Raw genomic sequence first — 26,215 nt, forward strand, 5'->3', positions numbered from 1 at the left:
GGTTAGTAAGTGACTTTATTACACTAAAATCAAGTTTACAAACATATTGTTTATGTCTTGTTGCTATACTTTTAAAAAAGTGGGTATTTTAATGTTAAAAAAAATTGGCCACATTCACTTCCATTGTAAATGCCTAACTGATACCTTGAGTTTTGCTTTTTTGAAAGAAAAGGAGGAGCAAGTCAAAATTAATTTTTGTGGTAATCAATATTATGCCACAAATGTTGTCAATTGAGCTTAACTTGTATTGAACCTGGAATATTCCTTTAAACTCCACTCTTCACCATGATGGTAACCCCAAAACTACAACATAACAGAAATTCTTCTAAATCTCTACACAAGAAAACATTAAACAATAACACGTCTCACCTCTTTACATTCATCCTGCACAAAGACACATTATATAACAATTAATTTTAACATTTGCTCTACTATCAAATACCATGCAAAGCCTGCTGGGAACTAGAAATCCTCTGCCCAGTTTTTTAACAAAAAATATAAATAAATAGAAATGTTGTCCCAGCACAAATAGATTAAGTAAAATTGACAAGACAATTTTTGTTGTAATTTTAGGTCCCTTGGTTACATTATTTTTACATCATTTTTCTGTCACCTATTGAAAAATGTAGTAAAGTTAGTAGCATTTTGTTTTAGGGCTGAATATTGCAACCACCTCACAATACAATACTTATTGCGATACATATGTCGCAGTTGAATATTCCGATGCATCACATTATCATAACCAGTCACTAAAAACTAAATATTTTTCATTTCGGTTCTTTCTGAGCAAAAACTGTTTGTTTTTTTTGTTCCGGTTCAGAATTTTCTCAGCCTCCTTTCCAAATGGTTACTGGTTAGAACAAAATAAAAGAACGGTGTGATAAATCTCTTGCTGGGTTGTGGAGGAGGAAGCAGGGGCCACTTTGTTCCAGTTTTAGGTTACGTTCTGCTAAAAAAAAAAAAAAAAATAAAATGTGTTTTCATTTTCGTTCCATGAACTGTTTTTAGTCCCTGATCATAACTGCATTGCAATTGAAATTGCACCAAACTGTGTGAATCTGCAGTTCAGTTTTAGTTTCGGTCTCTCTCACACCTTTGACTGCACTGATAATGCCGCTCTCAGAATTCACGTTTATTTAGACAAACTGCTTCATCATTATTGAACTATAAGACATGGAATGAATCCACAAATAGAATATTGATACAGAGGTCTACAAGAACGATACAGTATTGTCATAAAAATTTTAGCAATATTTTGATATTTGTATTTGCACAGCCCTATTCTTCTTCTTCTTTCGCTGCTCCCGTTAGGGGTCACCACAGCGGACCCACATATTTGACTTGGCACAGGTTTTATGCCGGATGCCCTTCCTGATGCAACCCCCAGTGGTTGGGGGACTCTCACTCATACCTATGGGGCAATTTAGTGCAATCTGCACAGCCCTATTACTTACCACTAATTACTCATCACATCATGACGTTTCTAAAATGTAAATCAGTTTGGCCTGGAGAGAATAATGTTAATGTATTACATTGTTTAAATAGACAATGTTAATATATACTGTATGTAGAGTATCAGTGTTAGAGTGATTCAGTCATGTTCTCTGTTACTCTGTTTCTTGTGCCAGAGAGGGGGATGTTCATATGAAGTGTGGTTAATTGAGGGTGACTATGGTAAGGATTCCTCTCTGCTCTGTACTCATCCCATGAGGCCCGTCCCCAGTCGCTCCAGTTTTCATGTAGAGCTGCTCCCAGTCTTCCTTTCACTGTGTCTTTTCATCTCTCCTCAAGAAACCACAGGCTTTAAATACAGCTGTATATTTAAACGCTGCTAATTAAGATCTCCAGACTCCTCTTATTCTTGCAAGGTTAAACATGGAAAACGATGAGATTAGCATGCTAGGCGTACATTATGGTGATTTCCCTGCCATGGGTTACATGAATTCATGATCTCATGTGTGAATCCTTTGAAATGTTTCAATTGGCAGGAATGGGTCACGTGTCACTCACAGTTGTGTAGATATTTTCCAATCATATTAGAGATGATCTCACTGCTGCAGGGTATTGAACTCACTCAATATGAGCTGGGTATTTTGTTTGTCATCTAGGGTTTGATAATGTAAAAACAAATGCTGTATTTGCTTGCACTTTATTGATTATAATTGCTAAATACTTTTTCAAAATTAGCTGACAAAGCAAGAAATGTGAGGTCCCCATAACCATTGTTACTCTGTATACACATGCAGGACCCTATGATATTCGCGACATGGAAAACACGAACGGAATCCAGTCATAAAAATGGAATTAACTGTAAAATATGGAATGATTCTGAATTTGATATGTTTGGGATACAAATTTATGCACAAATAATCTTTTTAAAATTACAATTTGTCATAATGTGATTATTAAAATGAAAAAGGCTGCAATTTAATTCAATAAATATATAATTTACATGTGCTGCACGATAATAATCGTAATAATAATAAATATATTTAAGCAATAAATAAATAAGCAAAAACATAAGATATTTAAGAAACATCTGTGATGCTCTGTTGTGTAGCACTTTATTTGACAAAAATAACTTTTTGTAAAAGTGTTGTTTTGGATTATGCTGTGAGGATCTGTATAAAAGCACTTCAAAATAATGCAATGTTATGTTGAAAATGTATTGTTCTCTTTCATTTGATTTAAAGTTTCAGTTAATTCCTTTGATTAGACACCATTTTGATGATAAAATTGAATTAAACTGTTGAATACGGAAATCAGAAAAAACCGAATTTGGAAACAAATAAAATGGATTTCAAAGGGCCCTATAGGTCTTGATAATCGATAAGTCATACAACAACAGACTAGTTGATGAGTGAGGTCAACAGGTTTATAGTTTTTTTTTTATAGTTGGTAGTTTTTAACCAAACTTAAGTTCATTCCCTTTAAAGCATTGCTGCAACAGCCATACACATTCAGAAGGACGTCTTTGGCTGTTGCGTCACATCTCGCTCTGTTTTTTGTTTTTTTATATTTATTTTCTTTTTTTGTGAGTGTCCTGGGCATCTATCTACCAAGATGTCGCCGAGTATGGCTGCTGCGTAGCGAGCTCCGACACAACATGGTAGTGTTTTGTTTGTTTTGTTCACAATTCTTATGTTTTTTGTCTTGGATGTTGTCTGCCTTATTGTCTACGACAGACAAACACTTTTGGACATTGGTTCAGCAATTTCACACCATAAACCGGACTTCAAATTCCTCAATGCCGACCCGCTGTTTACAAACATGCAAGCGGAGCCCTTTGTCTGGGCAGCACAGCCGCGGAAACACAGGAGGAAAAGGGGAAACAGAGCCGGTGTTCTCATCAGAGTAAGACGCCGCGCAAATTGACCCCCGCTACCCAGTATTCTGCTGGCAAATGTTCAGTCTCTGGATAAGCTCTGCGAGCTGAAAGCGCGGATCTCTTTCCAACGAGAGACAAGGGACTGCTGCATTATCTGCCTAACAGAAACTTGGATGTCTGCGGAGATTCCAGACTCAGCCATTGAACCCGCGGGTTTCTCTGTGCACCGAGTGGACAGAGCGAAAGACCTCTCAGGTAAAAGCAGAGGTGGTGGTGTATGTTTTATGATCAACAAATCCTGGTGTGATCAGAGGAACATACATTCTATCAAGTCTTTCTGCTCTCCTGATCTGGAATTTCTCATGCTTCTGTGTCGACCATTCTGGCTACCGAGGGAATTCACAGCGGTCATTATCACAGCTGTGTACATTCCCCCACAAGCCTACACAGACCGGGCTATCAAGGAACTGTATGGGAGTATAAGTGAGCAGGAAACCGCGCACCCTGAGGCCGCGTTCACTGTGACCGGGGACTTTAATAAAGCCAGTTTCAAATAAATCGCACCAAAATACCACCAGCACATTAGTTTCAACACACGAGGGGACCGGGTTTTGGACCATTGCTACTCTCCCTTCCGGGATGGCTACAAATCCCTCCCCCGCCCACCATTTGGCAAATCGGACCACTCTTCCATTCTGCTTCTGCCCGCTTACAGGCAGAAACTGAAACAGGAAGCACCCACCCTCAGAACGATCCAGTGCTGGTCGGACCAGTCAGACTCTACGCTACAGGACTGTTTTGATCACACAGACTGGGAGATGTTCCGGTCAGCCTCTGATGACGACATCGAGCTTTACGCAGATTGCGTAATGTGTTTCATCAAAAAGTGTGTAGAGGACGTAGTTCCGACCAGAACAACACGGATCTATCCGAACCAGAAGCCATGGATAAATAGCGATGTTCGCACGGCACTTAATGTGCGGACCTCCGCTTTCAATTCCGGGAATGCGGAGGAGCATAAATAAGCCAGTTATGCCCTCCGAAAAGAACAGCAAAACGCCAGTACAGGAACAAGATTGAAGGATAGTTTAACACCACCAACTCTAGAAGCATGTGGCAGGGAATTAACATCATCACGGACTTTAAAGGGAATAAAAACTCCGCCATGAACACCGCTGCCTCTCTCCCGGATGAGCTAAATAATATTTATGCTCGTTTTGAGGGAAATAACACCGCCCTCGCAGAGAGAGCTCTCGCGGCCGAAGCTACAGAGGTTAGTTCACTCTCCGTCTCTGTAGCGGATGTAACCCGATCCTTCCGACGGGTGAATATCCGCAAAGCCGCAGGCCCAGACGGCATTCCGGGCCGCGTCATCAGAGCATGCTCAAACCAGCTGGCTGGTGTTTTTACAGACATTTTCAACCTTTCCCTCTCTTTGTCTGTAGTCCCCACATGCTTTAAAACATCCACCATTGTGCCTGTTCCAGAGCAATCAAAAATAACTTGCTTAAATGACTGGCGTCCTGTTGCTCTGACCCCCATCATCAGCAAATGCTTTGAGAGACTAATCAGAAATTACATCTGCTCTGTGCTGCCTCTCTCTCTAGACCCATTGCAGTTTGCTTACCGCAACACTACACACTGCTCTCTCCCACCTGGAAAAAAAGAACACTTATGTGAGAATGCTGTTTGTAGACTACAGCTCAGCATTCAACACCATAGTGCCCTCCAAGCTAGATGAGAAACTCCGGGCTTAAACATCTCGCTGTGCAGCTGGATCCTGGACTTCCTGTCAAGCAGACGCCAGGTTGTTAGAATAGGCAGCAACATCTCCTCATCACTGACCCTCAACACTGGAGCCCCACAGGGCTGTGTTCTCAGCCCACTCTTGTATTCCTTGTACACACATGACTGTGTGGCAACACATAGCTCCAATGCCATCATTAAGTTTGCTGATGACACGACGGTGGTAGGTCTGATCACTGACAATGATGAAACAGCCTACAGAGAGGAGGTGCACACTCTGACACACTGGTGTCAGGAGCACAACCTCTCCCTCAACGTCAGTAAGACAAAGGAGCTTGTGGTGGACTTCAGAAGAAAAGACAGAGAACACAGTCCCATCACCATCAATGGAGCACCAGTGGAGAGAGTCAGCAGCTTCAAGTTCCTAGGTGTCCACATCACTGAGGAACTCACATGGTCCATCCACACTGAAGTCGTTGTGAAGAAGGCTCATCAGCACCTCTTCTTCCTGAGACGGCTGAGGAAGTTTGGAATGAACCGCCACATCATCACACGGTTCTACACCTGCACTGTAGAGAGCATCCTGACTGGCTGCATCTCCGCCTGGTACGGCAATAGCACAGCCCACAACCACTAAGCATTGCAAAGGGTGGTGCGAACTGCCAGACACACCATTGGAGGTGAGCTTTCCTCTCTCCAGGAAATATATACAAGGCGGTGTGTGAAAAAAGCTCAGAGGATCATCAGAGACTCCAGCCACCCGAGCCATGGGCTGTTCTCACTGCTACTATCAGGTAGGCGGTATCGCAGCATCAGGACCCGCACCAGCCGACTCCATGATAGCTTCTTCCCCCAAGCAATCAGACTTTTGAACTCTTGATCTCCCACAATCAAAATACATCAGCACTGCACTTTATTACTCTTACTCTTATATCTCACGCCGGACTGTCATAAATTATATTATTATTATATTATATTCTCTCTTAACAACTTACTATCAACCGACAGCCTGAATGTCAATACAGTACAATACAACCTACTGTACATTCTATATATACTAATATATATATATATATTATTTTTTTTTTTTATTGAATAATGTGTATCTATATTGTGTGTATTGTATACTGTACAGTGTATGTTATTATTTGTATATTGTTGTGTGTAATTATGTGTATATTAGACTTTAAATTGTGCTGTGTTAATTTGATGTTATTGTAAATCGGTATATGTCTCATCACTGTCCGACTGCTATGTTGATCGGAACTGCACCCAAGAATTTCACACACCATTGCACTTGTGTATATGGCTGTGTGACAATAAAAGTGATTTGATTTGATTTGATTGATTTGGTGTCCCGCCAAGGGTTGCATTTTTAAGACACCGTGTGAAGTAGAGGTGGGTGATATACCGGTAGACATGATAAACTGAAATTTGACAACCGGAATACATTTTGGATTATTAAACAAACCGGACATGTTTGCCTTTTGATATTCAAATATTTTCTACAGACATATCTGTATCTATATCTTTTTTATATATATATTTTCACTTATAGATTATATCCCTTGTTGCATTGCTTTGAGAATATGTTGTGTTTCTTGAGGAAAGTTTATCAAATGTAACAGTCAGTATCTTTTGTGGCCACCAGCTGCATTAAGTACTGCAGTGCATCTCCTCCTCATGGACTGCACCAGATTTGTCAGTTTTTGCTGTGAGATGTTACCCCACTCTTCCACCAAGGCACTTACAAGTTCCTGGACATTTCTGGGGGGAATGGCCCTAGCCCTCACCCTCCGATCCAACAGGTCCCAGACGTGCTGAATGGGATTGAGATCCGGGCTCTTCGCTGGCCATGGCAGAACACTGACATTCCTGTCTTGCAGGAAATCACATACAGAACGAGCAGTATGGCTGGTCGCAATGTCATGCTGGAGGGTCATGTCAGGATAAGCCTGCAGGAAGGGTACCACATGAGGGAGGATGTCTTCCATGTAACGCACCGTGTTGAGATTGTCTGCAATGACAAAACAATGTTTCCATGCTTGTTCAATGAACCATAAACAATTAATGAACATGCACCTGTGGAACGGTCGTTAAGACACTAAGGTCACAGTTATAAAAAATGAGGACATTAAAGAGACCTTTCTACTGACTCTGAAAAATACCAAAAGAAAGATGCCCAGGGTCCCTGCTCATCTGCGTGAACGTGCCTTAGGCATGCTGCATGGAGGCATGAGGACTACAGATGTGGCCAGGGCAATAAATTGCAATGTCCGTACTGTGAGACTCCTAAGACAGCACTACAAGGAGACAGGAAAGACAGCTGATCACCCTCGCAGTGGCAAACCACGTGTAACAACACCTGCACAGGATTGGTACATCCGAATATCACACCTGCAGGACAGGTACAGGATGGCAACAACAACTGCCCGAGTTACACCAGGAATGCACAATCCCTCCATCAGTGCTCAGACTGTCCGCAATAGGCTGAGAGAGGCTGGACTGAGGGCTTGTAGGCCTGTTGTAAGGCAGGTTCTTACCAGACATCACCGGCAACAGTGTCGCCTATGGGCACAAACCCACCTTTGCTGGACCAGACAGGACTGGCAAAAAGTGCTCTTCACTGACGAGTCGCGGTTTTGTCTCACATGGGGTGATGGTCGGAGGTGGAGGGTCCGTCATGGTCTGGGGCGGTGTCACAGCATCATCGGACTGAAACCCTTTACAATAAAGATGTAAAGTTATTTGGATTTTCACAAAATTATCTTTAAAATACAGTGTCCTGAAAAAGGGACATTTCTTTATTTGCTGAGTTTAGTTTCAGAACTGAAAACTTCCGCTTTAATTGAAAAATAGCATTTATTTAAGGCAGATGCTATTTGTACCCCAGTGCAAATATTGGCAGATAATATTTGCACCCCAACCATGGTGCAAATTATGGTAGATACTAATTGCACCCTGCAGTATAACATATAATGTATATGGGCATCACTGTAGTGTCTATTGTGTTTATTTAGAGTCCCACAGACAAACTACATTAACCTGTACACTTAAACCTAACCATAACCTTACCTTAGAAAAAATAACCCTGGTCTTACTACAGTAACCATGGTTTCACGCATGAACGAGTGCGATCGACAGACCCCTCCTCCGGATCAAACCCTTCTCTGCACACCTTGACATTCGCCGTGACCAAATCACTGCAATGAAATCAAAATTTATATTCATTTTTATCTATTATTTTAAGTAGTATTAAAGGAAATAATAAAATAAAATTGTGTGGCAGTTGCTATTTACACCGGGGTGCAAATAGACACTCCATTTATTTAAACCAGGCTCTAGACATGGGCCATTTGGAATTTGTGGAACTTGTGACATCACAAGACCAAATACATCTGCATAATAACTGCCTCCAGCAAGACATCAACACCTATTTTTTGTCATTGCACCTTTGGCCCTGCCCACTGGATCTCAGTCACAGGTGAAGAGGAGAGAGAGCCTATCATGGGAGATTTATCTACAGCAAAGTGGACCTACACGGGACACCTTCATGTATGGATTTAAATGTTTTTCTACACTATATGAACAGCTTTGACCATTACCTTGCATCTTGTGCTGTTTTTAAAAGATGCGATATCAAGTTATTACTCTAAAAAGGAGACCACCATTGTGTTTCATTCAGCTGCGCTGTTTCCTGTTGTTTTGAAGGTGTCCTGGACTGTTTTTGCACCCATCTGTGCTATATTTAATTGTTGGTCTTTTGTAAACATAGATGGACATCTTTAATCATTTCGATGTGTTTCCGACAATGTGCGCCATGTTTTAAGAGCGCAACTTTTAAAAACCTATCTCTTTCAGCTGCAGCCGCTGTCTGGGAGAAACACATGCCGTTCTGTGTGTAAACAAACACGGAAGATGTGAAATGTCGCTCCGGTTAAGACCAGCATCTATGCTGGCTCATATCAGAGTGGATTGCTTGTGAACCAGTCACAATATGATTCAAGCTTTGCAAAGGAAATATAAGATGCGGCAGTTAAACACTACTGGACCCGTGAGCTCACAGTTTAATTCACGAATGTTTCAAATGTCATGACTGTTGATAGCTGCTGTGCTTGAGTGAACATTTCGATACATTCAGATTAAATATGTTGGGTATACGTTAGGTGTTAACCCTGAAATGTAGTTTTATTATAATGTAATGTTTGTTCATTTTCTTTCTGTTGAGTTTCAATTATGGCTGTATTTTAGGGACTGCACAAAGTTAGCCAATCAGAACTGTGGGCGTATACATTGAAATCTTAAAGGGCCAGATAGCTTTAAACCAAGCTTTTCAGACATAGGGCCAGAGACATGGTGGAAATTGATCATATTTTATTAAATTATGACAGTTTTGGTGCAAAAAAACTTTACTAACATGGTAAAGTGGACCTCATGGAAAATAATTAAATGATTAAAAAAAATTAAAAAAAATAAAATAAAAAGAGTATGTCATGACCCCTTTAAAAACAAATTGAGTTTTTTTTTTATTTTTTTTTTTTATTAAGTTCCAAAAAAGAGCAAATTAAATAGGAGAAAGTAGTTTTCATTTATAAAGTATTTAATTCTCTGACTGGATAATTCTAAAATAGGCATAACAATATGTTTTTTTTTTATATATAACCCAAATTTTATTGAGTTTTTTTTAATGTATTTTTTAACTATGTTGTGATATATATATATATATATATATATATATATATATATATATATATATATATATATATATATATATATATAATTTTATTCGTCAGATAAAATTATTCATATTGTAATACAAGATTTTGGTAACATCACCCACCACTAGTGTGAAGTAAAACACATTTTTTTATTATTGTATTAAATTGTAAAAATGTGTATTATACTCCATTCTGCTTAATCTAGCTGTTCTTTACTCGCAAGATTGTTTCTTATGTAAATGCCTCCAATCGGGTCAGGTGAGCCTAATTCCTTATGACCGATTAGTCCACTAGTTGTTCAGGCAACTGATTTTTGAAGCTTTGTGGTTTTGCACATCCCTTTTAGCAGTTATCATTGTTTCCTGTCCCAACCACTTGCAGGCAACAGTGCACAAAAAGCTGCATTGCATCTTTAACATCTGCAAGCTCAGTCCTGTATTTTGACCTGTCAGTTTATTGTATTTTGTGAGTCATGTGGCAGTGGAGATAAAGATTGTGTGAGGTCTGTTTGTGTTGTGAGGATGTGACAGATGCTCTTTGATGAGCTCTGGGAGAAGCAGAGAGAAAAAACAAGCACAAGGTGTGTATCTCCATAGCAACAACCATAGTCTGGGACTCAGGGATGCACAAGGCATCATAAGGTGTCTGTGTAAGTGTCACCCCTAGGAAAAATGCTGTCTAGCTCCAGAGGGCATGCACACTGTACACTCCTCCATAGACGGCTGCTAAAATGTGCCATTGAGTTTGAGTGACATTAAATTATATTGACCTCAAAAACCTGTCCTCTCTGTGTGGTCTGATTCATATCTCCACATCACAATGCTTTTGTCTTCCCTCGTAGCTCACTCATTCTTAAAACTGTCCTAGAAAGTGCTTTTGATCAAAATAAACCCACTCTGCATTTTTCTGGACTCCATTTGAAGTCTCTTCCTAGAAAGCCTGTCATTATGAGTTAGCAGCATGTGTAGAGTGAGTGTCTATAGTAGGAGGTGCTGTCAGTATGCTGTATTATGTTTAAGGTGTTTCCTTTGTATTTTCACTGGGCTCAGGTCCTGTTATTTCAGCCTACCATTGTCTTTCCATTAGCCCTTTTATCTGTTCTGTGAAGTCGAAGAATCAAACCGTTAAAGCAGAATTAAATTTCTCATCAGTCAGTAAATTAAGATGTCTTTGTGAAAGCGAGACGGTGAAATCTTTGCAACAATGTTTGAAAGTGATTGAAAGTGCTCCCCCTGGGCCAATGTATTATATGCTTTTTTTCTGATGAAATTCCTCTTAAATCGCTTGGAGTTCAGCGTGCATTCGAGCGGTTTTGCAAACATGCATGTTCAATTTCAAATACTGCCCCAGTGCCACCACAAAAAAAGCTGTTCACTTTTTTTCCTCTGTTTCTTTTTTTTTTTTTTTAAGATCATTAGAGGAAATTTACAGGGTCAATACAAGTGAAGCTCTATTGACAGCATTTGTGGCATAATTGGTCAATTACCACAGAAAATGGTTTCAACTCAGTCTCTCAGTTAAAAAAAAGAAATGCTAACAGTAACACATGTACAAAGGTTATCAATGGGGCCATACATTTTAAGGGTTTAGAAACAGAAATGTGAAACTCATACTTTTGTTAAAACACTTGCATAAGTTCTACCTTAAAGTGCATTGTTTCAATGTAAGATTGTGTAGATCATCATTTTTGCAGGTGGTCTACTGTTCTAGGTGGACAAACTTCTAGGTTTTGTCAACCATTTAATTCCTGTGTTTGGATTTTTCTCTAAAAAGTATTTTTCTTGGACCCTTGGGGTATCATGCAGAAGTATAGGAAGAGATTCTGGTAAAGGAGTATTCCCGGTTCAATACAGCATAGCTCAGTCGACAGTATTTGTGGTATAATGTTGATTACCACAAAAATGTATTTCGACTTGTCCCTCATTGTCTTTAAACAACAAAAATCAAGGTTACAGTGAGGCACTTAAAATGGAAGTAAATGAGGCCAATTTGTTAAAGGCTGAAATGAAGCTTATAATTTTATAAAAAGCACTTCCATTATTTCTTCTGTTAAAACTTGTGTATTTTTAGAGCTGTAAAGTTGTTTAAATCGTTATTTACCGGGATTATAGGGTCTATGGCAACGATAACATATATGTATGTATGTATATATATATATATATATATATATGTATATATATATATATATATATGTATAAATTATTGGATTATATTGTTAAAACTTTGCACTGTCAAATGCAGAAAGTAATTCTGTCACACTAGTCTCAAGCCAACACTTACTGTATAATGTTTAATCTTATGGTTATCCTTGTGAAACAGTATAGTCTTGTGGTTATTCTTTTGAAACAGTATAGCCTCATTTTAATATTTATTGGGTTGCCCCCTGTACTTGAATTCTAAGGGCCTTACTGTAACCATGATTTTTGCTTTTGTAAATAAAACTAACACAGAATATTATTTCAAAACATCCTTTATTCGACATTGTGCCACATGTAGCTTAACTTGTATTGAACCCAAAACATTCCTTTCACCAGTGTTTGGCCAGATCTCAGTATCATGTCCCAAGCGAGTAACCTTAATGCATGTACATGTGACGGTGTGTATCAGAGCAACTTAGCATTAAAATAAGCCCGGCAAAGTGGTGAGCAATTAAAGTGTTTCAGTTTGGATGAATCTCATAACGGTATAATTGGTTGAGGATTTGTGGTGTGTATCTCTGTCCAGTGTTCAGAGTGCTGGATTCTCTCCTCTCTCCCTCCCTTCTACCATTTAAAAACTCATCCCATCTCCCTCCCCTTACACTCTCAAACCGCCCCTCACCAATGCTGGATTTTGATTGGACGAGCACTAGCAGTTTTAACAGAAGCTTCTAGAATACCCTTCATCAAAAGGCCCTGACTGCAGCATTTTTCACATTCCCAGGGTAAATGTGTGAAAGACATGGAACATACAGGTAGTTCCGGTATAATCAAGAGAAATTATCTATGTGTTAAGGGAGACCATATGCTTCCTGTAACACATCCATATCCAGAACAATGAGTCGGCTCAGACACGCGTGGAGGAGAGGAGGATGGGGAATCTGTTGCGATTGGTCGCCCCAGCTCGTGTCAGGCAGGCTGAGCTGGACTTAATCAGGGATTGGCGTCACCGACTCCAACTTAGTACTACGACTGCGCCTCTGGAGAGTGTCTGTGCTGCAAACATGCCATGAAGGAGAGCAAGGGGCCATGACTGGGGGAGGGACATGCATGTAAAAGAGAGAAAAGGAGACATTGAAAAGACATGTTCATGCTAGCTCAGTATTCATGTTGTCATGTAAAGTACAGGCTTCTCCAGTACATAATCTATTGTGTATGTTAGCCTCATTATCGGCCAGTAAGAAATTACCAAAGGATGCTGGATGGCATAGTTCACCTAATTACTGCAAACCCTCATCTTACTGCAGAATTAGTCTTTAAAGGAAAAGAAGTTACACTGGAAGCTAATAACAAAAAAGGTGTTGTTAGTTGTGTGCTCACAATGGAAAAGTTACAATGGTAAGTGCAAAGGAATAGAACAGAGGTCTCGTGACACGTTTTTAAAAATGCAGTGTTCATGGGACGATGTGCAAAACAAATAAATAAATGGTGCGAGTCAAGACACAATGGCCAAAGATGTCCAACAACTGACTGTAAAAAACAGAAAAGATATTAAAAGAGTCACTTCAGTGAAAAATGGATTCCATGGATCTCGTCTTTGGTCACGCATAGAACAAGCCAAACCAAATTTTTACTCTCAACATCTGGGTGCTAAACTTCTCCTATACTACTCAATCACTGGCGTGTGAAAAATGATTATTTACCAGCCCGTGGCTAATCACAAACATTTTTAGTCACATAGCATTAAATTTGGTCGCATATGCAAGTTATTTACTCACGTTGTAGACTAGTTGCACATAGAGTAAAAGATCGATCTTGGGGTTTAATAATCAATATCGAGATCGTTCAAATGAAGATTGCGATGCATCGAAAAATCAATATTTGTACCCAGTCTTAGTAGTCAATAGAACTTAACTTGTATTAACTGAAATATTCATGGAAAATGTTGCGTTTGTGATTCTAAATCAGAGTCTCTGCGCTTACCCTCACCTATACATGAAACAAGCTTCCTCCATTATGAAAGAGCCATTTGAAGCTCCCAGTAACTAAGTGAAATTAATTTTTTAGCGGTTACTTGAAGTTTTGTGTTCGGCCTTACTCGGCTATGCCTGCCTATGAAATCAATGCTTTTCCTTCAATGTCAGTGCATTCTGTTATGAAAATACATAAGTGAACAAAACCCATATTTCTACAATCTTGATAGTTTGCGAACTTTCACAACTTAAAAAAAAAATTTAATGCTCCTAAAATCAAGACCCAAAATTATCAAACAAGTCGTTTTATGCTTCCTGCTCCAGTGGCAGACGGTGGTTTATCCCCCAGGAGAATAAGCATCTCCCCCGTCTGTGAGTTAGAAGTGTTACATAAGTCCACCACTCATTCTCGCAGATGTTTCTGCTCCCTGTGCTTCATTTTTGCCACTGCCTCAGGTGGAGATCTGCCTGGATCTGACTCTGTGATTGCTAATTTTGTAACCGTTTCTCCCTCCTCCACAACACACATGGAGTAGCCTAATATAGGAAATAAAGGGAAAGAGTGTTATTTCTGTGCCTCTTGTGTCATGAAAAGGGAATTGCAAAAATAATTAGGCTTTCAAAGAGGTTAACCTAAACCCTCCTCTCATCTTTCACTGGCTACACAAACAGATTCCGTCCCAAACTCATGCCATTGTTTGAGCCAATATTGCTATGTAGGGCTGGTCGGGATGCTTAAACAAATTGAGCAATGTTTTGATAGCACCACAGAGCTGCAATTTTTACACTTTTTGGGGTAATCAACATCTAAATTACTTATAGTTCTCTCCGCATATTAAGCTAGGAAAAACAGCATTTTTGCGTCTTTTAGTCGCCTCCTCCGTGAGCCCGTTGTGTCTATACCAGCTGTATTAGGTAGTAACATGCCCATCAGTCCCTGCTTATCCCCCTGAACCCTCTCATAGGCACCCCTCTTAAGACACCACTTCCTGTTTGCTTTTATTATGGCATGTGCTAAAATTAACTTTATCCTTCCCTCTCCCCACCTCTTTCTCTCTCTTTCTCGTTCTATCTTTCGCTGTCTTTCATCTCTGTGTCCACAGTGCCAGACTCTGCCAAGCCCAGCCCCACCTCTCCTCCCCCCACCAACCCCAGCACTGCCACCAACCCATCCGTGTCCTCAGCCAGCAGCAGCACTGGTGGCAATGGCAAGCGTGCACCCTCCAGCAACCAACAACAACAGCAGCAGTCGGCAGCCCCACGCTACCCTCCCAGAGAGGTGCCCCCTCGCTTCCGTCAGAATGAACACAAGCAGCTACTGAAGCGGGGCCAACCTCTGCCCACCGGGAGCCCGGCACTTGCACAGCCAGCCTCCTCCAGCCCCACGTCTCAGCCCTTTTCCTGCCATACCCACCCAGGTCAGCTTCTCCATGATCTACGTGCCACAGCCTGAGTCAGATTCAAGGCCTCTGTGTCACCTATAGTTCGGTGACTGGTTATGTGGTCTGTTTTCTTGTTTTATGATATAATATTGCGGGCAGGCTTGAGAGCTGGTTTTGGTGGGGGTGTTAGGATGGATTGGATGCTAGTTTCAATGCACTGTGTGTCTTTACGGAATCTTTACGTGCAGAAATCTGCCCCCTTGTATGTTCATTTATTTAATATTTATGGCTAATTTGATTGTGCTTTCTGCTACCAATAGGATTGCAGTTGTTCTAGTTCCATTTTTCATATTTTATCATGTTTAAATCCATTCTGCAGATTTTCCTCCAAAACAGAAAATGTGAAAAAGGTCTGCTTATTCCATCTAGGCCTGTATTTCGCAAGGCAAGACACAGTTTATGCTTTCTTTGCCTGTTTTTTTTAACTTATATAAAAATAAGGGGGGGGGGAGTAGAGTTTTTTTATATTTATTTGTTTCATATTTGATACATCAGGCTTTCAAGGTCATTATCCTCCTGAGACCCAGCAGTACATTTTTGTATATGATTTTTGTTATTTAAGTTTCTTTTAGCCCATACATGCTGCAGTAGTAAATCTTGGGGTATCTTCAGAGGACACCCTGGGCTTTTCAGTAGGGATGCACCGATCAGGAAATTTGTGGCAGATTCCGATCACCAATATTTTAACACTGTGATCGGCCAATAACGATCCGATTACCGATATTTATTTTTGACAGTGCCCTTTCCACACATTTGCAAGTTAAATGCTAAGGTTATATGTTAATGCCCCACACAGTAAAATTACATTCAGTTTACATTAATAGTGAAATGCTAACATTTATTTGAATTTTAAACAGTTATGAATAGTTCTGTTGTCACTATCAAAGATCATTGTGACATACTGGCAACCAGTAAGCACAATGAGGGCATCACACACAACAGATATACATTAAAAAATAAGAGAGAAATATCCATTACAAGTTCCAAAACTGCTCCAGTGCGAAATCATTAGTGTCCATGATTTATTCACAGTCTTTGGTGTTTTGTTGTAACGCTAATTAAGCAACTGCGTGAAGACGTGGTGCCGTTATTGAAGGTTAAACTGTTATTGCTGTTATTAGTGGTATTGTGGCAAACATATATCTGATTTAAATTTGGGTTTTTACAAAATAGCACTGGGGCAAGTGACTGATTGAGTGCGGCCATTTTTCATTGATATCAAGAGCATGCTTATTGGAGGGATAATTGCTCAAACTGTCTATGTCACTCCACACACTGTCTGACGCAACTCACGTTACATCCTGCGTACTCAGATATTTAACCAGAACCAGTTTATTTGTTATTTGTTTAATTCATTTTCACGTCCATTTGCGGTATCTTTATCCTATCCGTGTTAAACTGAACAGCGAGTCTGTATTATTACTATAATGACTTTTGAAATCGGGCACCCTAATATTCATACACGTGTAATTCATACACATTTTTAAAACAAACCAGCATATTAATCTAAATTCCAGCATGTCTGAAAAGTGTAAATTTGTGAATGCTTGGAATTGCCAGCAACACTATCTTATGCTTCGAGGGCTGAGCAAGTGCTCATTCATTAGAGTAGCAGTGTATGTGTGATTTCATGTGTGCTGCAATAAAAAAACATTGGCCCTGAATCTAGCCACGATCAGGCTGCTCACAGATTTAAGATGAAGATCAGCAGATCAAGATCAGTGGCCTATTGATTGGTGCATACCTACTTTTCAGAGATATCTGTTTGTGGGTTTAGCCATAAAAACATCCTGTCCTTGGTCTATAGAAAATTACATTACAATTCAGCACATCAAATCGAATATGAATGAAATATTTTTTCCCAAAACAATTATTATCATATGCTTTTTATGCACCAAACAATACATTGACTTAAAAAAGCAAAATTGCAAAACCTTTTTTTGGGTCTCTTAGGAGGTTATTGTAAGATGACATCATAATAGCTTGTAATTTAAAACAATGAGATCTTTATAATGGCAGAGCAGGCTGCATGAAATACAAATAAGTATAAATATGAATACAAATACATATAAATATTAGTTCCCACTTTAAATATATACCACCCCTGGAGTCGCGAGTTCGTATCCAGGGTGTGCTGAGTGACTCCAGCCAGGTCTCCTAATCAACCAAATTGGCCCGGTTGCTAGGGAGGGTAGAGTCACATGGGGTAACCTCCTCGTGGTTGCGATTAGTGGTTCTCACTCTCGTGGATCGCGGAGAGTAGCATGAGCCTCCACATGCGGAGTCTCCGCGGTGTTATGCACAATGAGCCACGTGATAAGATATGCGGATTGACTGTCTCAGAAGCGGAGGCAACTGAGACTTGTCCTCTGCCACCCGGATTGAGGTGAGTAACTGCGCCACCACGAGGACCTACTAAGTAGTGGGAATTGGACATTCCAAATTGGGAGAAATTGGATAAAAATTAAATAAATAAAAATCTATTATATTTTTGTGGAGTTGAGGGCGTGGTGGAGTGCCCATCTGGGGAGAGAGCGGTAAGGACATCCACCTGAGATGAACTGTGACTAATTACCATCTCTATGTTCACAGTGAGAGTCGGGGGAGATGAAAAGACGGCCAGTTCAGAGAGAGAGAGAGCGAGTGAGACAGACAGACCAGAGTTTTCGTGTCTGACCCCTGAGAGAGAGTCTTGTGTTGTGTGAAGCTGAAAAGCGGACTGTTTATTTGAGTGACGCTGAAAAGCCGTCTTATGTTTTGAGTGAAGCTGTACAGAGATTATTAGTTATTTGTGAATAAAACGGACTCACGTGAACTGTGGAAACCGGTTCCCGCTTCCTCCTTTATCTGCCCAACCTGAACCTTTGTTACACTGGTACCAAAACCCAGGATAAGGAGGAAGATACGCTGCTATGGAGTCGTCTTCGCCACTAGAGGAATTGTTTAGATCCCTCACCAGCATCCACCAGGTGCAACACCAGGCCCACATGGATCTGCAGGCGGAGCAGCAACAGCGCTTTGAGGCACTCCTTCGAGGCCAAGAGGAGGACGCCACGACCCCAGCAGCAGCAAACACCCATATGCCGCTGGCGAAGATGGGGGCGCAAGATGAGCTGGAGGCTTTTCTGGAGCGCATGGCCCAAGCTCTGGAATGGCCACGGGCGCAATGGGCAGTCCACCTCTTACCGCTGCTGACCGGGGAGGCCCAACTCGCGGCCCAACAACTCCCGGCCGACAACCTCCTGAGGTACCCTAAGCTGAAGAAAGCCATCCTGCAGTGGGTCAGCCGCAGGCCCGAAGAGCATCACTGGTGGTTCCGAACATTGACACAGAGTAAAGTCGACCGCCCGTTTGCCTTCGTTCAACAGCTCTGCGATGCCTACTGGCGGTGGGTGCTAGCCAAGGAGCCCAGCGATGTCGGGCTGTCATCGATCTCATGGCATTGCAACAATTCATTGCCAAACTACCGAAAGGAACTGCGGAGTGGGTCCAGTGCCACAGACCACTGGATGAAGCAGTGCAGTTGGCGAAGGACCATTTAGCGTCGTACCCGGGGGCTGTGAGCCCCTCTCTCGTTCCCTGTTGTCCCTCCCCCTCCCCTCCTTCTTTCCAACCTATACCATTCCCCCAGAAACAGTGGAACAATCAGTGCCCCGGCCTCAGGGGGTGTGCTAACACTCCTGTCTCTCTCTCCCCTGGCTCTACCCATTCTTCCTCTCAGGTGGGGGAAGCTGCCGCCACTGGTGTGGGCATGAGGTTTGGGCCAGTCTCTTGGAGTTGTAGTGAGCCGGGACATGTCCGTGAACAGTGCCTGGTGATGGAGGTGGGGAAGGTGATACGGGTCCCCGACACTCCACAGGCTGCCCCCGATCGAGCCAGGACGTACCAAATGCCTGTGAGTATTAGTGGGGGTACATACCAAGCCTTGGTGGATTCAGGTTGTAACCAAACCTCTATTCATCAATGCTTGGTTCAAAATGGGGCATTGGATTCAAATAATCGGGTCAAGGTGAGGTGTGTGTGCACGGAGATATTTCCGATTATCCTGCAGTGACCGTCACTGTTCTATTTCGGGCATAGCATAGCATTGAGGCTGTGGTTAGTTCCTGCCTCACCCATCCACTAATTTTGGGTACTAATTGGCCGGCTTTTCCCAAATTGTTAAAGGGGTTGTGTGTGGATGGGTCCTGTAATATAGTGGGACGGTGTGGGGTGTGCAATGCGCTGATGGGGGAGGCGGAGCCGGGGCCATCTATGTCAGCTCCACGTCAGGATGAGGTAAGGGAGGGGGAATTCCCGTCGGGGATTTCCCTCTGGAGCAGACGTGAGACGAGACTCTTAAGCACGCGTTTGACCAAGTGAAATTAATTGATGTCAATGCCTTCAGCTGCGCATTGCACTCACATATCCTTATTTCTCAATTATAAAAGATGGTTGTATTGAGTGACGCAGGATGCTCAAACAAAAGGAGATACAACCCAGTTGTTAGTACCAAGGAGCCGTCAGGAAATGTTGTTCCAGGCAGCTCATCATATTCCGATCGTGGGTCATTTGGAACTGGGGAAAACACTATACCGTCTCATGGCCCATTTCTATTGGCCGGGCATTCACGGGGATGTTAGTCGGTGGTGTGCGACATGCCGTGAATGTCAGCTGGTGAATCCGCCGGCCACTCCAAAAGTGCCATTGTGCCCTCTTCCGTTGATCAAGGTTCCCTTTGACAAAGTTGGCATGGACCTCGTGGTGCCATTAGAACTGTCAGCACACGGGCATCGCTTTGTGTTGGTTCTGGTGGACTATGCAATGTGATACCCGGAAGTAGTGTTGCAGAGGCACTCTTCAGAATAATCTCCCAAATGGGGATTCCGAAAGAAATCCTCACTGATCAGGGCACTAATTTCATGTTATGTACACTATGCGAGCTGTATGAATTATTAGGTATTAAATCAATTCGTACAAGCGTGTACCATCCACAAATGGATGGCTTGGTCGAATGATTTAATAAGACCTTAAAAAATATGATTCGATGGGTGGCTCGAACCCCTGTTATTTGCAGTACGAGATGTCCCGCAAGCCTCCACGGGGTTTTCCTCATTTGAATTGTTACATGGGCGTAAGCCCCGTGGCGTGTTAGATGTCATGAAGGAAAATTGGGAGGAGGGACCTTCACAAAGCAAAAATGAAATTCAATACGTTCTTGACCTGAGAGCAAAACTCCGGGAATTTGCACCGGGAGATAAAGTACATGCATTACTGCCCACATTGAGCTCTAAATTAATCGCAAAGTGGCAAGGGCCCTTTGAGGTCACACGGCAAGTTGGGGATGTCGACTATGAGGTAGTACGTACGGATAGGGGTGGGGCTCGTCAAATTTACCACCTCAACCTACTAAAACCAAGGAAATAGGCGATCCTCGTATCCTTGGCGACGGTAGTTCCGGAGAGGGAGGAGCTCGGCCCAGAATTGAGTCTAAAAGCCAGTCAGTTCACCCCAGTCCCTTGCTGAGACCACCTCTCGCCTTCACAATGTACGGAGGTTGCCAGGTTGCAAAATTATTTCTCTTGACGTGTTCTTGCCTCTCCCCGGCCGCATTAATCTCATAAAACACCACATCGAGACAACCCCAGGAGTAGTGGTACGTAGTTGTCCCTACCACTTACCCGAACACAAGAAGCAAGTAGTACGGGAAGAATTAAAGGCCATGCTCGATATGGGCGTAATAGAAGAATCCCACAGTGATTGGGCCAGCCCGGTGGTTCTGGTACCTTAGAGTGATGGCTTGGTCCGGTTCTGTGTGGATTATAGAAAAGTCAATGCCTTGTCGAAATTTGATGCTTATCCAATGCCTCGTATTGATGAGCTGCTCAGTCGGTTGGGCTCAGCTCGCTTTTATTCGACACTGGATTTGACAAAGGGATATTGGCAGATCCACTTAACGCCGATGTCCCATGAGAAAACGGCCTTGTCCACACCGTTTGGATTACACCAATTTGTGACCCTCCTGTTTGGTTGGTTTGGGGGTCCGGCTATGTTTCAGCATCCTATGGACCAAATCCTCAGATGGCACGCTGCGTATGCCGCTGCTTATTTGGATGATATCATAATTTATAGTAATGATTGGCAGCAGCATATGCAGCATCTGAGGGCGGTTCTGAGGTCACTGCGACGAGCAGGGCTCACAGCAAACCCAAAAAAGTGCACAATTGGGCAGGTGGAGGTACGGTATCTGGGGGTTCCACTTGGGTCACGGGCAGATGCGACCTCAAATTGATAAAACCGCAGCGATTGCGACCTGCCCGAGACCCAAGACCAAAAAGGAGGTGAGACTGGCTGGCTACTATCAAAGATTTGTGCCTAATTTTTCCGACGTCACCAGCCTGCTGACTGATCTCACTAAAAAGGGAGCTCCAGACGTGGTGCAGTGGACGGAGCTGTGCCAACATGCTTTCACGCAGGTAAAAGCTGCACTTTGTGGTGGGCCACTTCTGCATTTCCCTGATTTCTCTCTCCCTTTTGTTTTACAGACAGATGCATCGGACAGGGGGCTGGGTGCTGTTCTGTCCCAAGTGGTGGAGGGGGAGGAGTGCCCGGTGCTGTACATTAGTCGAAAGCTCTCTATGAGAAAGACGAAGTACAGTACCATAGAGGAGTGTTTGGCCATCAAGTGGGAGGTCCTCACTCTCTGCTACTATTTGTTGGGACGAGCATTCACCCTCTGTTCGGACCACGCCCCGCTCCAATGGCTCCACCGCATGAAGGATACCAACGGTATTTAAGTTTGAGGTGGTCCACAGACCGGGGGGACAGATGGATGTCACGGACTTTCTGCAGAAAGGGGCGGAGTGGGCAGTCCAGACTGTTATGTGGAAGTGAGGGCGTGGTTGAGCTCAAGACTAATTACCATCTCTATGTTCACAGTGAGAGTCGGGGGAGATAAAAAGACGGCCAGTTCACAGAGAGAGAAAGAGACAGACAGACCAGAGTCTTCTTGTCTGACCCCTGAGAGAGTCTTGTATTGAGTGATGCTGAAAAGCCGTTTTATGTTTTAAGTGAAGCTGAACAGCGATTGCTGGTTATTTGTGAATAAAACGGACTCACGTGAACTGTGGAAACTGGTTCCCGCTTCTTCCTTTATCTGCCCAACCTGAACCTTTGTTACAATTATATTACTATTTTCAAAGCTCTGTTGTTTTTTGTTTTGTTTTTTATTGTGGTGGGCATGAATGTAATGTAATGATGATTGAGAGATACCTCAAAAGCCAATTGTATCATATTTATTACACTTAATTCAACATGATTTTTCTATAAAATAATGTATGAAATTTAAACCAAGAACTAGTTGCTTCTATTCAGCAAATAATCATTTTAAAATATCAGTTACAACATAAACATTACTTTTACTTTATCAAAATTAGCAAAGATTTCACAGCAAAAAGACATGTGCATCCAGGGTTGGGGAGTGACGGAATACATGTAACGGGATTACGTATTTAAAATACAAAATATAAGTAACTGTATTCCACTAGTTACAATTTTAATAATTGGTAATTAGAATACAGTTACATTCAAAAAGTATTTTGATTGCTGAAGAGATTACTTTGCATTTTATTGTCATTTGTTTCATTTAATATTTAGTCCTTTCAGATGGAAAACATTTATACATATAAATTATGTGATCCAAAGTGCATTTGAGCAGCGGTGAAACACTTTCTTATGATGTGTTACATTCATACGAGCAGAGAGAGAAGTAAGTTTGGAGCAGAAGAAATAGAAATAAACCTTGTGTAAATTGTCAGCTTTACGCTAAGTTAAAATGCTATTTCTAGCCATTTTACATGCACATGTTACAAGGCATGATCATATTTTTTTATCAAGAAAATTCACATTAGATCATAATTTCTATTTTTTCTAGTAAGACCTTTGATATTAGGGCAAAAATCATATTCTTGATAATTTTTGTATTGTTTTCCTGTAAAAATATCTAAAAATCCTTAAAACAAGATCAGTTTGATTTATCTTGTTTTAGAAACAACACTGCATAAGATATTTAGGTTTTTCAGAGAATGTATTTTATAACGTGTATTTTGTCTTACTGTTCTGGCAGAGTTTTTATAGTCAAAACAAGTGAAAAAATCTACGAGTGCTGAAGAAGTAATCCAAAGTATTTAGAATACGTTACTGACCTTGTGTAATCTAATGGAATACGTTACAAATTACATTTTACAGCATGTATTCTGTAATCTGTAGTGGAATACATTTCAAAAGTAACCCTCCCAACCCTTTTTGCATCACATTGCAAAGGCTGCCATTTTGGAAATTATATTACAAGGTCTGCTACTACCAGAAGTGATAAGTTGTTGTTGTCTGTTTTAAGTTACAAGTAGTTGTTAAAACATTTAAAAACACATCATAAGACCCGTGAGTTCTGTTCCATTCTGCTGAGCTTCATCTAGCTGTTTAACACAACATACACATCCTGTGTGAACTGCCCCTTTTGCTCCACAAGAGATGTGTCTCACTTTCTTGGTTTTAAAAAAATGTTTTATCTATTTCGCGTACACACAGTGTCCTGTTGAAATCTCCTGTTGACATTTAATCAGGGTCTGTTTGGTATATCAGTGATTATGGACTCATTCATATGTATATGTGTATAACAGCTAGTTGTGGATGCTTGTATTTGTGATGCCTCAGTCTTACAGACAAAAACGACTAGGTGTAGAGAAACTGACTTGCTGAGCTGTGCTATGCTGCTTCCTGTATTTGGAGGCGTGTGGGTGTGCAAGTTTGTTGTAGTTTGGACGTGGACTTGGCAGTCTTCTGCTGTGTGTCTGTGGCTTCTCGACTGCAGTGGCGGAGCGAAAGAGAGCTAGAAAGGAAAAGAGAGAAATGGCAGATGATCAGCTCTGTGGGCAGGGGTGATTCACAGCTTTCAGTAATATGCGTGATTCAGAAGGGGGCTCCTCTGATTAGCATGGCATACGTACGTATATATGGCCCACTTATATGCCATGCTAATCAGAGGAGCCCCCTACCAGGTTTCCATGGAAAGACCCTTCTTCCTGAGTATTGATCCACTCTTGTTTATGATATGAAGAAATTGTGTGGTACACTGTAGGCCTAGTTGGTTCTGAGATCCGTCACACTGGGATCTTCTCAGCATTGGAGTTCTAGTTAGTAGTAAGACCAAGGCTCTGTTCCAAACTCTTGTGAACTGCATTACCAGACCACATTTTTAGGAATCATAGGTGTGTTTTTACATTTCCTAAAGAAAATGTGATGTGCTTGCCTGTGCAGAACCCTAGCATTTAACCCTAGCAATGCTAGGGTGTTGTAGATGATTTCCAGGGCATTGCTATGTGGTTGCTAAAGTGTTTTGGGTGGTTGCTTACTGGCCGAAGTCAGAAGTTATTGTCATGTTATTCAAATACAGTACTGTGAGGCTGATGATTTGAGGACAGCGTGTTTATTGTGTTTCAGCAACTGTTACTCAAAAGACAATCAAAAAATCATTTTAGCTGTTTAAGTGAAGCAAATTTCACAGATTTTTTTGTAAATTATATTTTTTTACAAAATTCGATCTGACTGATTATTAAACCACAAAAGGCTGCCGATTAAATAAAATATGTAGTGTATGTGCTGCACAGTTCAAGGTGAATGAGCACTCTGTTCTCTGTCATCTACTACACACAAGTGCACGTGATGCTCCTGATTTTTAGTGTATGCGCAGCTTGTGTCACACATTCACTTTCAAGCACACAGCACATGCATTGTGTATATTTGTTTCATTAAATCACAGCCTTTGCTGTTTAATCACAATAGGATATATTGCGGCATCAGTTTTTGTTATAGGAGCATTTAAGTATGTGAGCACAGTATCGGACCCCATTCTGGTATCAGAATTGGGACATCCCTATAAAAATTCTATATATGGAATATGCAGGCTTATAAGACACCTTGTTTTGACCTATTTCTAAGGCAGCACTGTACATATCCTTCATTAGTAAGACAATTCCAGAATGCAGTTCGATGAAATCTGTTTTTAAAACATGTCTACACTTTTCCTGCACATTTCTTCTAATTCTCTATGTGTTTATTTTCCTGGATGCTCCTGCCTATCTCTGTCTCTTTCTCTATCTCATGCTCCTGGTTGAGTTTGTCTTTTGGGTTTGTTTTGAGCCGGCACGTGCACAGAGATGTGGTTCCACTGGATATTGCTTAATGTACATTGAGAGCCCAGTGAGTAATAAGAGCTCCCAGCCTTCTGTATGTGTGTGTTGTTACAGGAAGCCACTGGAATACAGCCGAATGGCCCACAGCTCTGCTTTAAGTCAGCAGCAGCAGTAGCACAGAACCTTTATTCATTTAGCTGGTCTCTTTTGCTCCCCTCGTCTTTCCTACAGTTGTCACACAGACAGTCTAATGTAAACAGTTCCAAGGGAAAGAAATACATTGCCTGCCATCCTCTGAAGTTGTAGAAGTATATATGATCGATGTATCGATCAAATAATCAATGATGCGATGCATCGATGCAACATGTAAAAATCGTTGTGTATTTTTTAGAATGCAACGTTATTGAAGTACAAAGCAAATGCCAGCACAGTTGAGTTCTGACCACAGTTTTAAAATAAATGCCAGGGAAAGTGGCCATGGCCAGCAGCTGAGGGGAAAAGGAGGGAGAATAAAACTGTTTAACTAATGCAGTTAACAGTATTAAATATTTTCACGACTAGGCATAACAAAGTACACAATTATATTATATATTATTACCTCAAAATACATTACACAGAAATACACTGGTCATTTCATTTCTGTAATTTACTGTGCAAATAAATGCCAAGCTGTTGTAATCTGTATTGAAAATATACAGTAT

The 26,215-nt window shown here is 41.4% G+C and overlaps 2 protein-coding genes across 7 annotated transcripts in view; both read left to right on the forward strand.

Moving 5' to 3' along the window:
- The window catches only part of LOC127450924 (trinucleotide repeat-containing gene 6C protein-like), a 91,545-nt gene that overhangs the window by 26,656 nt on the left and 38,674 nt on the right, over positions 1-26,215 (forward strand). For 5 of the 6 annotated variants that reach the window (XM_051715400.1, XM_051715399.1, XM_051715401.1 and 2 more), the window contains one exon: positions 15,007-15,321. The exons of the other annotated variant lie outside the window; for it this stretch is intronic. In XM_051715400.1, the coding sequence (XP_051571360.1) occupies positions 15,007-15,321 (315 nt within the window). The remainder of the gene's footprint in view (positions 1-15,006; positions 15,322-26,215) is intronic. 6 annotated transcript variants of the gene reach the window in all.
- Positions 15,943-24,255, forward strand: LOC127450935 (uncharacterized). The gene is made up of 2 exons (XM_051715440.1): positions 15,943-19,240; positions 21,870-24,255. The coding sequence occupies exons 1-2, from the start codon at positions 18,782-18,784 to the stop codon at positions 22,119-22,121; spliced, it is 711 nt and encodes a 236-aa protein (XP_051571400.1). The 5' UTR covers positions 15,943-18,781; the 3' UTR covers positions 22,122-24,255.

This window comes from Myxocyprinus asiaticus, chromosome 13 (genome assembly GCF_019703515.2).
Source record: "Myxocyprinus asiaticus isolate MX2 ecotype Aquarium Trade chromosome 13, UBuf_Myxa_2, whole genome shotgun sequence".
Lineage (NCBI taxonomy): Eukaryota > Metazoa > Chordata > Actinopteri > Cypriniformes > Catostomidae > Myxocyprinus > Myxocyprinus asiaticus.

Excerpts from the sequence above, each read along its gene's own strand:
- LOC127450935 (XM_051715440.1), top strand. The coding sequence starts at position 18,782 with ATGGCATTGCAACAATTCATTGCCAAACTACCGAAAGGAACTGCGGAG. Across the intron at positions 19,241-21,869 it reads CCAGGACGTACCAAATGCCT|ACAGATGCATCGGACAGGGG; the intron begins GTGAGTATTAGT and ends TTTGTTTTACAG.